At 43.9% G+C, this 15,519-nt stretch overlaps 1 protein-coding gene across 1 annotated transcript in view; it reads left to right on the forward strand.

Moving 5' to 3' along the window:
- Window positions 1-15,519, forward strand: part of eaf2 (ELL associated factor 2) — a 34,575-nt gene that overhangs the window by 5,233 nt on the left and 13,823 nt on the right. The window contains exon 2 of the mRNA XM_043694512.1: window positions 371-488. Coding sequence (XP_043550447.1) covers window positions 371-488 — 118 coding nt within the window. The remainder of the gene's footprint in view (window positions 1-370; window positions 489-15,519) is intronic.

The following is a 15,519-nucleotide window of genomic DNA, read 5'->3' on the forward strand; positions in this document are numbered from 1 at the left end:
GAAGGAAAGTGGGAGGAAGAAGCTGTCTCCTGGGGTGCTGGCTGCAGAAAGAAAGTTTGTCTTGGAGGGCAAAGGGAGAGTTTTCAAATTAGTCCAACAGGTTTATAACCTCGTGTCTTGTGACTTACAACTTTAAATTGCCAAATAGTTTTTTATGAGCTGACGTTGAACTTTGGTAGCTCCCGGTCTGCATTGCTTCATACTATACTTGGTAGCCTGTGCCTCTTTTATTCGACAGATGAGTTATGTAGTCAGCCAGACTAATCCGTAGTCAGCCAGACTAATCCGTAGTCAGCCAGTCAGCCAGACTAATCCGTAGTCAGCCAGACTAATCCGTAGTCAGCCAGACTAATCCGTAGTCATTGTGAAGTGATGTCTGCTTTTTCATTCCAGATGATTTCAAACCAGCATCCATCGATACTGCACGTGAAGGCGATCTTGAAGTTGGTAAAGGGGAACAAATCACAATCACCTTTCCAAATATTGAGGTATGAATATACAGTGATCCTGATGTTGGCATCTTGTCTGTTCATATGCCAAAGTAGAGGATTCAGTCTTTTTTAAATTCATTCATGGGACGTGGATGTCACTGGCTCGACCAGCATTTATTGTCCAGAAGATAGTTAAGAGTCAACCATGTTGTTAGGAGAAATGAGAACTGCAGATGCTGGAGAGTCAGTCGAAAAGGGTGGCAACTGGAAAAGCCCAGCGGGTCACAGGCAGCATCCGAGGAGCAGGAGAATTGGCATTTCAGGCATAAGCCCTTCATCAGGATGAAGGGCTTATGCTTGAAATGCCTCCGCTTCTGTATTGTGATTTGAGTGACATCGTCGCCGTCACCACCCCCATCGTCGCCGTCACCACCCCCATCGTCGCCGTCACCACCAACACCACCATCATTGTAGTCGTCGTCACCATCACTACCACCACCGTCACCGCATTACCTCCTGTGTTGCTCTAATTTGGCCTCTTGTCCGACCCGGCCGACCTTAAGTATAATGGACACTTCAAAGGATGCCCACAAATGTACTCCTGTATTATTTTTAAAAAACTACAAATTTGAAAGGAGTAACAATACATTTGAACCATTTTTTAAATCAAAACTTTATATAATCTGTGACAAGAGGAGCAATTTTGTTTTTTGTGGTTCATAGGTGGAATGAGCTTCCAGGGAGAGTGGTGGATGCAGGTACGGTTACATAATTTAAAAGACATCTGGATAATTACTTAAATGTTTGTTGGGATATGGGCAGGCAGGTGGCACTATTTTGATTATATTCCCTAAAGTTTGGAAACAGGCCCTTCAGCCCAACAAGTCCACACCGACCCTCCGAAGAGTAACCCACCCAGACCCATTTCCCTCTGACTAATGTACCTGTGGGCAATTTAGCATGGCCAATTCACCTGACCTGCACATCTTTGGACTGTAGGAGGAAACCCCCGCAGACACAGAGAATGTGCAAACTCCACACAGACAGTTGCCCGAGGCCAGAATCGAACCTGGGACCCTGGTGCTGTGAGGCAGCAGCGCTAACCACTGAGCCACCGTGCCGCCCATGATCTGCATGGACTGCTGTACCAATAGGTCTGTTTCCCTGCTGTTATGGCTCTGATTCTAATCAGCCCAATGACTTAGAACAAGTGAACTTGGTGAATGTGCACACTTCCAGTTTGGAGGATTTAGCACAGGTTTAAAGGAAGAATTTAAGTTTTTTTAAAAATTGGGAATTGTGCAACCAGTTGTTGAGCTGCTTATGGACATGCCAAGTTTCCTGAGTTGTCTGAAGAAGAAGAGGCATGATTGTGCCTTCTTGACCATCACATCTATGTGGGAAGTCCATGGCAGGTCATTGGTTATCGTCACTCCAAGGAAGTTGACCTCAGCTCCATTGATGTAGGTGGGGGCATGTTCTCCTCTCTTTCTTTCTTTCTGAAGTCAGTGATCAGTTCTTTACTTTTGCTGATGTTGAGAAAGAGGTTGTTCTCATTGCACCGTACCACTGAGCCCACTGTCTCCTTTCTGCATTCTGACTAGTTAGATATCTTTTTAGATTTAGATTTTTTTAGATTACTTAGTGTGGAATCAGGCCCTTCGGCCCAACAAGTCCACACCGACCTGCCGAAGCGCAACCCACCCGTACCAGTACATTTACCCCTTCACCTAACACTACGGGCAATTTAGCATGGCCAATTCACCTGACCTGCACATCTTTGGACTGTGCGAGGAAACCGGAGCACCCGGAGGAAACCCACGCAGACACGGGGAGAACGTGCAAACTCCACACAGTCAGTTGTCTGTTCTACCACAGTCGTGTTGTCAGCGAAGTTGTAGATGGCGTTCGTTCATAATTTGACAGCACTGTCATGTGTACAGAGAGTACAATAGGGGGCTAAGGATGCATCCTTGTTGTGTTATTCAGTGATTACGGTCTGTGGGTTAGAAAGCTGAGGACCCATTTGCACAGGGCGGAGCTGAGGCCACGATCTCCGTTTTGAGATCAGTCTGAAGGGGGTAATGGTGTTGAAGGCAAAGCTGTAGTCGATGGGCAGGAGTCTGATGTAGGTGTCTTTGTTGTCCAGATGTTCTAAGGATAATTGCAGGGATGGAAATTTCATCTGCTGTGGACCTGTTACGTCAGTAGGCAAATTGTAGGGGATCGAGGCAGACTGGGAGACGAGACCTGATGTGAGTCATGACCAGCCATGTGAGTATGGAGCTCAGAGCCATTGGGTGGTAGTCATTAAGACACACTGCATGTGCTTTCTCAGGACAGAAAAGGAGTTGGGATGCCATGTTGCAGCTGTACAGGACATTAGTTGGGCCACTTTTGGTTCAATTCTGGTCTCCCTTCTATCAGAAGGATGTTGTGAAACTTGTAAGAGTTCAGAAAGGATTTACAAGGATGTTGCCAGGGTTAGAGGTTTTGAGCTATAGGGAGAGGCTGAATTGGCTGGGCTATTTTACCTGCTGTGTTTGAGGCTAAGGGGTGACCTTAAAGGTTTATAAAATTGAGGGGCATGGATAGAGTGAATAGCCAAGACTTTGAGCTGAGGAATCAAATCAATCTGCATGGTTTAAAGTTTAAATTTGAACTAAACTTGGCAGTTAACTGTCAGCTGTATTTAAACTGGTGTATTGTCCATGGCAGTGCCTCTACCAAAAACTGCTCACTAACTTGATATCATACTCTGCTTGAATAGTGTAATGTTGTTCTGCTTGTGACAAAGCTGCTCCTTTAACCAGGTTGTGCTGTCCTAGTTTTTTTTTTAAAGAGTGGTCGTAGACATCACAAACTCAAAGTCTGTGGACTGAAGGGTTTTGGGGGCAATTTAACAACAGCTAACAGATCCTGCCTCAGGCAGAAGGCTTTTGAGTTTTAAAGAAAGAACATTTGTACAATGAAAGGGGTGTGCACACAACCTTCTGTAATTTTTTACGGTCCTGGGCAATTGCCATACCAGTCCATTGTGCACCCAGACAGTCTGCTTTCACTGGTGCATCTGTAGAAGTTGGTGAGGGTGCTTATGGACATGCCATGTTTCCTGGGTTGTCTGAGGAAGAAGAGGCGTTATTGTGCCAAGCTGACAACAGCTGACAGATACTGCCTCAGGCAGAAGGTTTTCAAGTTTGAAAAAAACAGTTGTACAATGAAAGAGGGTTGGTCAGTTCTCCCAGCTCAGTTTTTCTGTGGTTTGGTTTTTTTTAACAGTAGTGTAAAGAAAGTTGCTGGACTCAAGGAAGCAGGTCCAAGCTGGTACTCTCTATCTGACTTTTATCTGTAAGAACCTGTTTGACTTTATCTTTTGTGCCAAGGGGTGTTTAGGGGAATTGATCAAGGGTGAAACTTCACATCAAAATTGTTCAAGAAAGTTATGGACAGCTTAGGGATAAAACAATTCAAATCCACTGCATATATCCAGAATCGTAGGGAGTGCTAGTAAGGTGGCGTCAGACGTTTAAAAACCACTTGAAGGCTTTTAGTCAAGTCTATCCAGTTGATTGGCATAAGGGAATTCAGTTTGTCTTTTTTTTCGCGATCAGAGATGCACCAAATGAATCAACCAAATTCAGTCCATTTGAATTAGTTTTTGGGCGTGAAGAATGAGGACTGTTAGAATTGATTAAGGAGAAATTAGTAAGTCAGAATTCAGAGACCACATATTTGGACTTTGTGTCAAATTTTAGGGAGCGATTAAATAGAGCTGGGGAGTTGGCTAGACAGCATTTAAAAGTGCGGGACTCTGTTGTCGGGGGGGGGCAGATAGAAGATTCTGTTGGAACAAGTGAGACTTGCCGTTGGTGTGTTGCCTCCCAGGTTCCAGGATCTGTTATATCTCTGCTCATGTTTTCAGGATCTCTGAGAGGGAGCAGCCCCAAGTCCTGGTCCACTAGGCAGCAACAAAATAGTTAGGAAAAGGGATGGGGACGTAATGCAGAAATTCAAGGAGCTAGGATGGAAGCTTTAGAGCTAGAACAAACTGTTGTTATCTCTGATTTTTTTACTCGTGCTAATGAGGCAAAGAATAATGAGAGACAGGAGTTGGCTACAGGGATGGTGCAGTAGGGAGGGATTCAGATACCTGGATAATTGGGGCTCATTCTGGGGTAGGTGGGACCTCTGCAAAAAGGATGGTCTTCACCTGAACCAGAGGGGTACCAATATCCTGGGGAGGGGGAGGTTTGCTAATGCTCTTTGGGAGGATTTAAACTAATTCAGCAGGGGGATAAGAACATGAATTGTAGCTCCAGTGTACAGGAGGTTGAGAGTAGAAAGGTCATGAATAAGGTTTCAAGGTCACAGGAGTTGTACCGGCAAGCAGAAGGTCGTTTAAAGTGTGTCGTCTTCAATGCCAGGAACATCCATAATAAGGTGGGTGAACCTGCAGCACAGGTTGGCACCTGGGACTTCCATGTTGTGGCCATTTCAGAGACATTGATAGAGCTGGGGCAGGAATAGTTGTTGCAGATTCTGGGATATAGATGTTTCACTAAGAACAGAGAAGGTGGTAAAAGAGAGGGAGATGTGGCATTGTTCATCAAGGACAATATTACGGTGACAGAAAGGACGTTTGAGGACTCGTCCACTGATGTAGTATGGGCTAAAGTTAGAAACAATAAAGGAAAGGTCACCCTGTTGGGAGTTTTCTATAGGCCTCTGAAAAGTTCCAGAGATGTAGAGGAAAGGATTGCAAAGATGATTCTGGATAGGTATGTCAGTAACAGGGTAGTTGTTATGGGCGCTTTAACTTTCCAAATACTGACTGGAAATGCTATAGTTTGAGTACCTTAGATGGGTCAGTTTTTGTCCAGTGTGTGCAGGAGGGTTTCCTGCCACAGTATGTAGACAGACTAACAAGAGGCGAGGCCAAATTGGATTTGGTGCTGGATAATGAACCTGACCAGGTGTTAGATTTGGAAGTAGGTAAGCACTTTGGTGATATAACCACAATTCAGTTAAGTTTACTTTAGTGATGAAAAGGGATAGGTATATAGCACAGGGCAAGAGTTATTGCTAGGGGAATAATGATGTGATTAGGTAAGATTTAGGATGCATAGGATAGGGAAGAAAACTGCAGGGGATGGACACAATTGAAATATGGAATGTATTCAAGGAACAGCTACTGCGTGTCCTTGATAAGTATGTACCTGTCAGGCAGGGAGGAGTTAGTTGAGTGAGGGAACAGTGCGCCTCAAACCTTATTGAGTTCTTTGAGAAGGTTACCAAACAGATGGATGAGGGTAAAGCAGTTGATGTGGTGTGTATGGATTTCAGTAAAGTGTTTGCTAAGGTTCCCCACGGTAGGCGCTTGTAGAAAATATGGACGCATGGGATTGAGGGTGATTTAGTGGTTTGGATCAGACATTGGCTTGCTGAAAGAAGGCAGAGGCAGAGGGAAATGTTCATCCTGGAGTTCAGTGACTAGCCCCAAAGTCTGTTTTGGGGCTATTGCTGTTTGTCATTTTTATAAATGACCAAGATGAGGGTGTAGAAGGATGGGTTAGTGGAGTTAACAGTACAGAAGGATATTGCAGATTACAGGGATGTAGATAAGCTGCAGAGCTGAGCTGAGAGGTGGCAAATGGAGATTAATGTGGATAAGTGTGAGGTGATTCACTTTGGAAGGAGTAACAGGAATACACAGAGTACTGAGCAAATGGTAAGATTCTTGGTTGTGTGGATGAGCAGAGAGATCTGTGTCCATGTGCATAGATCCATGAAAGTTGGCACCCAGGTTGATTGGGTTGTTAAGAAGGCATGCGGTGTCTCAGCTTTTATTAGTAGAGGGATTGAGTTTTGGAGCAGTGAGGTCATGTTGCAGCTGTACAAAACTCTGGTGGGATTGCAGTTCTGGTTGCTACATTATTGGATGGATGTGGAAGCTTTGGAAAGGGTTCAGAGGAGATTTACCACGATGTTGCCTGGTATGGAGGGAAGGTCATATGAGGAAAAGCTGAGGGATTTGAGGCTGTTTTCATTAGAGAGAAGTTTAAGAGGTGACTTAATAATGTCATACAAGATGATCAGAGGATTAGATAGGGTGGACAGTGACAGCCTTTTTCCTTGGATGGTTTTGCCTAACATGAGGGGACATAGCTTTAAATTGGGTGATAGATATAGGACAGATATCAGAAGTAGGGTCTTTACTAGAGTAGTATGGACTTGGAATGCCCTGCTTGCAACAGTTGCCATCTTTAAGTGCATTTCAATGGTCATTGGATGAATGTTTGGATGATAATGAATTAGTGTTGGTTCGATGGGCTTCAGATCGGTTTCACGGGTTGGTGCGACATTGAGGGCCGAAGACCCTCTATTGTTCTAAGTTCTATGTTCTAAAAGTATCACAGCATTCAATGAAACAGGAAGCAGTCAAGAAATCAAAAATTAGCAGTTTTGTTATCGAGGAGAAGGTATTAGTGTTACTTCCAATGATTAGATGAACCTTTTAAAAGCAAGGTTTAGTGGGCCTTATCAAGTTAAGGAAGTTGAGTGAGGTGAACTACTTGATAGGGACAGGTAAAAACAATGACTGCAGATGCTGGAGTAGAGTGGTGCTGGAAGAGAACGGCAGTTCAGGCAGCTTCCGAGGAGCAGTAAAATCGACGTTTCGGGCAAAAGCCCTTCATCAGGAACCACATTGATGCCCTGGGGTTGAAGTGTTCCGAGGCGGAAGATGAGGCGTTCTTCCTCCAGGTGGTGAGGGAGCGGCGGTGAAGGAGGCCCAGGACCTCCATGTCCTCGGCAGAGTGGGAGAGGGAGTTGAAATGTTGGGCCACAGGCGGTGTGGTTGATAGGTGCGGGTGTCCCGGAGATGTTCCCTAAAGCGCTCTGTTAGGATGCGTCCAGTCTCCCAGTGTAGAGGAGACCGCATCGGGAGCAACGGATACAGTAAATGATATTGGTGGATGTGCAGGTAAAACTTTGGATGTGAAAGGCTCCTTTAGGGCCTTGGGTAGAGGTGAGGGAGGAGGTGTGGGCACCTTCCCTTGCCACTGCAGGAATTGCAAAACCTGTGCCCACACCACCTCCTTCACCTCCATCCAAATTTGGGATAAATAATTGAGTTACTTTCAAAAGGAAAATCGAGATGACCTGGAAGAGTTAGTACTATCACATGGGGAGATAATGGAAATAAGCTGGGAAGTACTAACCTAGTTATGGATGGTATAGATATGGGAGAATGCTGTTCTGATTAAGCAAAATTCTTGTAGGCATAACCCTCTAAACTTGGCACAGGTTTAGAAGGAGGGACAAGCAACTTGTGTTTCTAACTTGGACTTGCTCAGAGGGCACTGGCAGGAATTTTGGTTTTTGTAACACCGAATGGACTGTATCAGTTTAAAGTCATGCCATTTGGCATGAAAAATGTGCCAGCCATGTTTCAGAGACTAATCGATAAGATCGTTACCAGACTACCCAACTGTGTTGTATATATTGATGACCTGGTGACTTTTAATCAAGCATGGAAGGAACATTTCCAACATTTATTATACTTATCTGACCAACTTCAGAAGGCAAGCTTGGTGATAAACTTGGCTAAAAGTGAATTTGTCAAAGCCCAAATTATTAGACATGGACAAATGGCCCCATGGATACAATAACAAAAGTAATTGACGAGTTTCTCATACCATGCCATACCATCAACAAAAAGAACAGTAGTAAGATTCCTGGGATTGAGTGGATTTTATTGAAAATTTGTACCAAATGTTAGCAGTGTGGCTGCTTCACTCACTGAATTGCTATAGAAAGGCAAGAATTCAGATAAATGCGAGGTGCTGCATTTTGGGAAAGCAAATCAAGGCAGGACTTATACACTTAATGGTAAGGTCCTCGGGAGTGTTGCTGAACAAAGAGACCTTGGAGTGCAGGTTCATAGCTCCTTGAAAGTGGAGTCGCAGGTAGATAGGATAGTGAAGAAGGCGTTTGGTATGCTTTCCTTTATTGGTCAGAGTATTGAGTACAGGAGTTGGGAGGTCATGTTGCGGCTGTACAGGACATTGGTTAGGCCACTGTTGGAAAATTGCAATTCTGGTCTCCTTCCTATCGGAAAGATGTTGTGAAACTTGAAGGGTTCAGAAAAGATTTACAAGAATGTTGCCAGGGTTGGAGGATTTGGGAGAGGCTGAACAGGCTGGGACTGTTTTCCCTGGAGCGTCAGAGGCTGAGGGGTGACCTTATAGAGATTTACAAAATTATGAGGGGCATAGATAGGATAAATAGGCAAAGTCTTTTCCCTGGGGTGGGGGAGTCCAGAACTAGAGGGCATAGGTTTAGGGTGAGAGGAGAAAGATATAAAGGAGACCTACAGGGTAACTTTTTTACACAGAAGGTGGTATGAGTATGGAATGAGCTGCCAGAGGAAGTGGTGGTGGCTGGTACAATTGCAACGTTTTAAGAGGCATTTGGATGGGTATATAAATAGGAAGGGTTTGGAGGGATATGGGCCGGGTGCTGGCAGCTGGGACGAGATTGGGTTGGGATATCTGGTCGGCATGGATGGGTTGGACCGAAGGGTCTGTTTCCGTGCTGTACATCGGTGACTCTGACTCTACAGAAATAGATATAGTTGAAAAAGCAAAAGAAGTTGATAGGTGCGAGATGAAAAACTTCTTTTGCTTTTTCAACTATATCTATTTATGTATTACCAAATAAGATATATTATTGGAGGTCATTCATCCCAACTCCAAAACATGTTGTGTGGCAAAATTGATTAGGGATCGTCAGCATGCTTTTGTACAAAGAAAATTCAATCTCGCAAACTTGATTGAGTTTATTTTGAGGAAGTAACCAAAAATGTTGAAAGCAGATAAGTAGACATTGTTTACTTGGAATTTCGTAAAGCTTTTGACAAGGTTCCGCACGGTAGACTAATTCATAAAGTTAGGACACATGGAATTCAGGGTGAATATAAAATTGGATTAACAGCAGGAGGCAGAGTGGTGGTAGAAGGCAGTTTTTCAGACTGGAGCCCTATGACCACTGGTGTTCTGCAGGAATTGGTGATGGGTCCACTTTTTGTCATTTATATTAATTGTTCGGATGAGAATATTGGAAAGCATGGTTAGTAAGTTTGTGGACTGCACCAAAATTGGTGGCATAGTAGACAATAAAGTTTTCTAAGATTACAGAGGGATCCTGATCAAATGGATCAATCGGCTGAAGAATGGCAGATGGTGTATAATTTGGAAAAATACAAGGGGTAAAACAGACGGGCAGAACTTATACAATTAATGATAGGGCCTTGGGTAGTGTTGAGGAACAGAGGGATCTAGGGGTTCAGATACATAATTCCTTGAAGTTTGCATCACATAGACAGGGTGGTTAAAAAGGTGTTTAGCATACTTGCTTTCATTGCTCCTGAGTACAGGAGTATAAATGCTGTGCCTGTGCATTTCCTCCTCTTCACCTGGCGAAGGAGCAGCACTCCAAATTAAACCTGTAGAACTAAACCATGTGACTTCTGACTTTGTCCACCTCAGTCCAACACTGGCATCTCTACTTCACATTTAAAAGACACTTAGATCAGTACATGAAAAGGAAAGGTTTGGAAGGATATGGACCAGGAGCAGACAGGTGGGAGTAGTTAAGTATGAAAGACAAAAGAAGCAGAAACTTGGAAACCTGAGCGTTACTTTGCAAGCCACTCACCACCTTGGCTTGGAATGTGGAGCCACATCACCATTTCTTCAGTGTTACTGGTAAAAATTGTGGAACTCCCTCCCAGTACCTATAGCACGTGGTATCCCTACACCACATGGACTGCAGAGGTTCAAGGAAGTGTCTCATCACCACTTTGTTGAGGGCAATTATGGGGTGGGCAATAAATGCTGGCCTTTGCAGCAAAGCCCCCACCCATGATAACGTTTAAAATGCTCTAAAAGTACCTATTATCAAAACAACCAAACTACTGTTTCTTTATTGTATTTGCTGTTACTTTAGTCTGACAACCCACAGGTTTTTAAAATCCAAGTTGAAATTTAGCATGAAGCTATGCATTTACCTTTTTTTTCAGTTTTCATGTTCATCTGTACCTTGATTGACCCTTGACTTTGTGGTTGAGTTGAAAATGGGGGTTTCTTTGTGCGTGGAAGACAACTGCATCCACAGTTCCTCTGATGATTTATATCAGTTTCAGAACTTTCAGTTTGCAGGCTCCAGCTGCCTCTTGTTTACCATGAATGTACAATCCCTTTACACGTCTATCCACCATCACGATGGTATCAGGGCTCTCTGCTTCTCCCTGGAACAAAGGCCTGAACCATCCTCGTCCACCACCAGCTTCCTCCGTCTGGCAGATCTTGTACTCACTCTGGATAATGTTACAACACTGGGTAAACCCCTCTGCTAATTTAAACCCGACACACACAAGCCCACCTTGTGCCGTAATCTGTTAAAACTCAAGAGGCAAAAGACTATCCCAGAGGTCACTATTGAAAGTAAAAATTAACGATTTTATTCTTTAAGTCCAACAGCGAACATTAAAACAACAGCTATTTACAACTTCTTTCTCTTAAACATATCCTTTGTCTCCCACTTTACAATTCTGGTCTGATAAATTCCATTTTAAATTTACAGCAAAATCAGTTTCAAACCCAGTTATAGTATTCGGTTGTCAAACTTTGTGTAGATTCCTCTAGGTTGACTTTGATGATCTGCTGCACAAACGTGTTATAGACAGGTACCTTTCAGAGAATTCTTTGGTTAGCAGTCTGTTTGTTGGTGCTTGTTGCTGTTCTACCCCTAATTGTTCAAAACGTCTCATTTTATGTTCCAAAACACAAATCATTTCCTTGCTTTGAAGTCATCCCAAACAGTAAAACTCGATTGGATTTTGGTATCTGGGGCATACTTTAAACTGATTGGCTGAATTTGAATTTGTGCATTCCAGGCCAATAAAAATGTTTTTTTTTTGTTAGCCTGAGTCTTCGTATCCCTAGGTGACCTCCGACAGGTCGTTCCTGTGCTACCCCTAATACTTCCTGTCTGTATGCTGTCAACAACACAATCTGGTGCACTTCGGCCCATTTCTCCTTCTACACTAACCTGCCATGGTTTTCATTTTCGTCTTCGGATTCTATCTTTCAGATAATGGTGGTGCCACTACTTAGAAAAGTGGTAAGGATAAGCCAGGGAACTATAGACAGGTGAGTGTGATGTTGGTGGTGGACAAGTTGTTGCAGGGAATCCTGAGGGACAGGATGTACATGTATTTGGAAAGGCAAGGACTGATTAGGGATAGTCAACATGGCTTTGTGCATGGGAAGTTCTGTCTCATGAACTTGATTGAGTTTTTTGAAGAAGGAACAAAGAAGATTGATGAGAGCAGAGTGGTGAACAGGATCTACATGGACTTCAGTAAGGTGATCAACAAGGTTCCCCATGGGAGACTGATTAGCAAGGTTAGATCTCATGGAATACAGGGAGAACTAGCCATTTGGATACAAAACTGGTTCAAAGTTAGAAGACAGAGGGTGGTGGTGGAGGGTTGCTTTTCAGACTGGAGGCCTGTGACCAGTGGAGTGCCACAGGGATCGGTGCTGGGTCCACTACGTTTCATACTTTATAGAAAATTATTTGGATGAGAGTTTGATGTATAGTCAGTAAGTTTGCAGATGACACCAAAATTGGAGGTGTAGTGGACAGCGAAGAAGATTACCTCCCGAGTACAACGGAATCTTAATCAGATGGGCCAATGGGCCGAGGAGTGGCAGATGGAGTTTAATTCAGATAAATGTGAGGTGCTGCATTTTGGGAAAGCAAATCTTAGCAGGACTTATACACTTAATGGTTAAGGTCCGAGGGAGTGTTGCTGAACAGCAAGACCTTGGAGTGCAGGTTCATAGCTCCTATAAACTAGAGTCGCAGGTAAGTAGGATAGTGAAGGTGGTGTTTGGTATGCTTTCCTTTATTGGTCAGAGTATTGAGTACATAAGGTCAGAGGTCATGTTGCAGCTGTACAGGAAGGATGTTGTGAAACCTGAAAGGGTTCAGAAAAGATTTACGAGGATGTTGCCAGGGTTGGAGGATTTGAGCAATAGGGAGAGGCTGAATGGGCTGGGGCTGTTTTCCCTGGTTCGTTGGAAGGTGAGGGGTGACCTTACAAAGACTTATACAATCATAAGGGGCATAGATAGGATAAATAGACAAAGTCTTTTCCCTGGGTTGGGGGAGTGCAGAACTAGAGGGCAAAGGCTTTAGATGAGAGGGGAAAGAATTAAAAGGGACCCAAGGGGCAACCTTTTCGCACAGAGGGTGGTGTGTGTATGGAATGAGCTGCCAGAGCAAATGGTGGAGGCTGGTACAATTATGGCATTTTAAAGGGGACCTGGATGGGTAGTGAATAGGAAGGTTTAGAGTGATATGGACCAAGTGCTGGCAAATGAGATTGGGTTGGGTTGGGATATCTAGTCAGACTGAGTGAGTTGGACTGAAGGGTCTGCTTCTGTGCTGTACATCTCTATGACACTGACTCTATAATAATCCTCAGGAATGTTCTCTGCTCTCTTTTCGGAGTACGTATCCACAAATATATCTTTTATTGTCTTGCCTTTCTGTTGCAAGTTCTTTAGCCTTTCAGGATTAAACACTTCTGACCTTCTGCATGTTCAGATTTTTCCTGCCCCATTACATCAGAGTGTCCGCTAACTGAACCTCAACATCTTCATCTTTCTCTTTAGTTTTGTTTTGTACTGTGACTTATGATAGGCTCTTTTTACCACACAGTCTGGAAAAATACCAGGAAATTTTTCTTTTAACTCGTCAGTTTCTTGGGCTTCTCCAGAAGGGGTGTCACTGCCACCTTGGACCCTGCTAAATCATTCCCAAGAACAAACTGGATTCCTGGAACTAAAATTCTGTCAATCATTCCCACTGTTATTTTCCCAGTCTTGAGTTGGCACTCCAACCTGATCTTACATAGGGGAAAGCCAAATTTCTGTCCACCTATCCCGCAAATTAACACAATCTCTGGGAACAGATCAGAAAAAGTGCAAATTCGCTCATCACTTACTATTTGAGACTGGTTAGATCTGTTGAGTAAACTTTACCCACAGAGGCAAATTCTTTATGGAGATCAGGCACTAACTCCATACCCAGCTCCTGCCTAGGTTGTGCACTCGGCTGAAACTCCTCAACTTTTCTTGGGGTTTCCTTTACCACTTTCACTAATACCACTGGCTTAGCTACTTCTACCACAGCTTTTCCCTCAGTGCCTTTCTTTAACGACCAGCACTGTGACTTTACGTGTCCCTACCTTTAGAATTTTAGCTTTACTTTTGTCCTCAGTTAAACCCAATTCTAACCTCTTTGCAAATTCTAAGAGCCTAGACTTTCTGAACTTTCTTGGCAAATTTGGGAATGATCTTCAAACCCTAGAAACTCTTTAGTAATTTTAAGAGCCATTTCTCTCACTTTTAATTTAACCAACCATAAGTAACTGAAATTAAACAAATTGTCTCACCTATGTTTTATTTAAGGATCTAGGACAGTAACCGGCAGTGCTTAAATCTACTGGGCTTTCTTGTACCCCAAGTCCATTCAAATCTGTCCAATTCTCAGACTGGATCTGTCTAAACTAGTTCAAATCATAGATGAGAGCCCCCAAACTGTTATGATAAGGAGTAAACCCCTCTGCTAAATTAAACCCAGCACACAGAAGCTCACTTCACACTGTAACCTGTTACATTTCGAGAGGCAAAGAACTATCCCAGAGGTCGCTACTTTAAGTAAAATTAACAATTTTATTCTTTAAGTCCCACAGGGAACATTAAAGCAACGGCAATTTACGACTCCTTTCTCTTAAACGTATCTTTTACCTCCCACTTTACAACACTAGTCTGATAAATTCTTTCTTAAATTTACGGCAAGATCAATTTCCATTCCTATTCATATACCCATCCAGATGCTTTTAAATGTTGCAATTGTACCAGCCTCCACCACTTCCTCTGGCAGCTCATTCCATACACATACCACCCTCTGTGTGAAAAAGTTACCCCTTAGGTCTCTTATATCTTTTCCCTCTCACCCTAAACCTATGCCCTCTAGTTCTAGACTCCCCCACCCCAGGGAAAAGACTTTGTCTATTTATCCTATCCATGCCCCTCATGATTTTATAAACCTCTATAAGGTCACCCCTCAACCTCCGATGTTCACTCCCTTCTTATCAAAGGGGTGGCCATGGGAACCTGCATGAGCCCCAATTATGCCTGTCTGTTTGTGGGGTACATGGAACATTCCTTGTTCCAGTCCTATTCTGCCCCCACCCACAAGTCTTCCTCCAGTAGAGTGATGATATCCCTCTCTCATCTGCAATTGGAAAAGTTTATCAATTTTGCTTCCAATTTCCACCCTGCTTTTTCTTTCAACTGATCGATCTCTGACTTTTCCCTTTCCTTCCTCAACATCTGTTTCCATTTCTGGAGATAGCCTGGCCACCAGTATCCACTGCTGAAAATGTGTTGCTGGAAAAGCGCAGCAGGTCAGGCAGCATCCAGGGAACAGGAGAATCGACGTTTCGGGCATAAGCCCTTCAGGAAGAAGGGCTTATGCCCGAAACGTCGATTCTCCTGTTCCCTGGATACTGCCTGACCTGCGCTTTTCCAGCAACACATTTTCAGCTCTGATCTCCAGCATCCGCAGACCTCACTTTCTCCACCAGTATCCACTACAAACTGACTCCCACAGTTACCTTGATTATACATCCTCACACCCTACCTGCTGTAAAGATTCTAGTCCATTCTCCCAGTTCCTCACACCTGTTATTATGATGCCAACTTCGACAAAGGGGTCTCCAAAATATCCCCTTTCTTCCTCCACCAGGGATGCCCAGCACCTGGCAGGATCCTCAGCCTGGTTCGACCCATTTTCTGCACTTTTTTTTTCTGCACTTCAGCCCCCACTTCTTCTCGCCCCCACTTCTTCTCGCCCCCACTTCTTCTCGCCCCCACTTCTTCTCGCCCCCCCAGTGGAGCTCAGTGTAAGCTGCAAGAACAGCACCCCGCTTTCCCCTTGGGAACTCTAC

Source organism: Chiloscyllium plagiosum, chromosome 7 (genome assembly GCF_004010195.1).
Source record: "Chiloscyllium plagiosum isolate BGI_BamShark_2017 chromosome 7, ASM401019v2, whole genome shotgun sequence".
NCBI lineage: Eukaryota > Metazoa > Chordata > Chondrichthyes > Orectolobiformes > Hemiscylliidae > Chiloscyllium > Chiloscyllium plagiosum.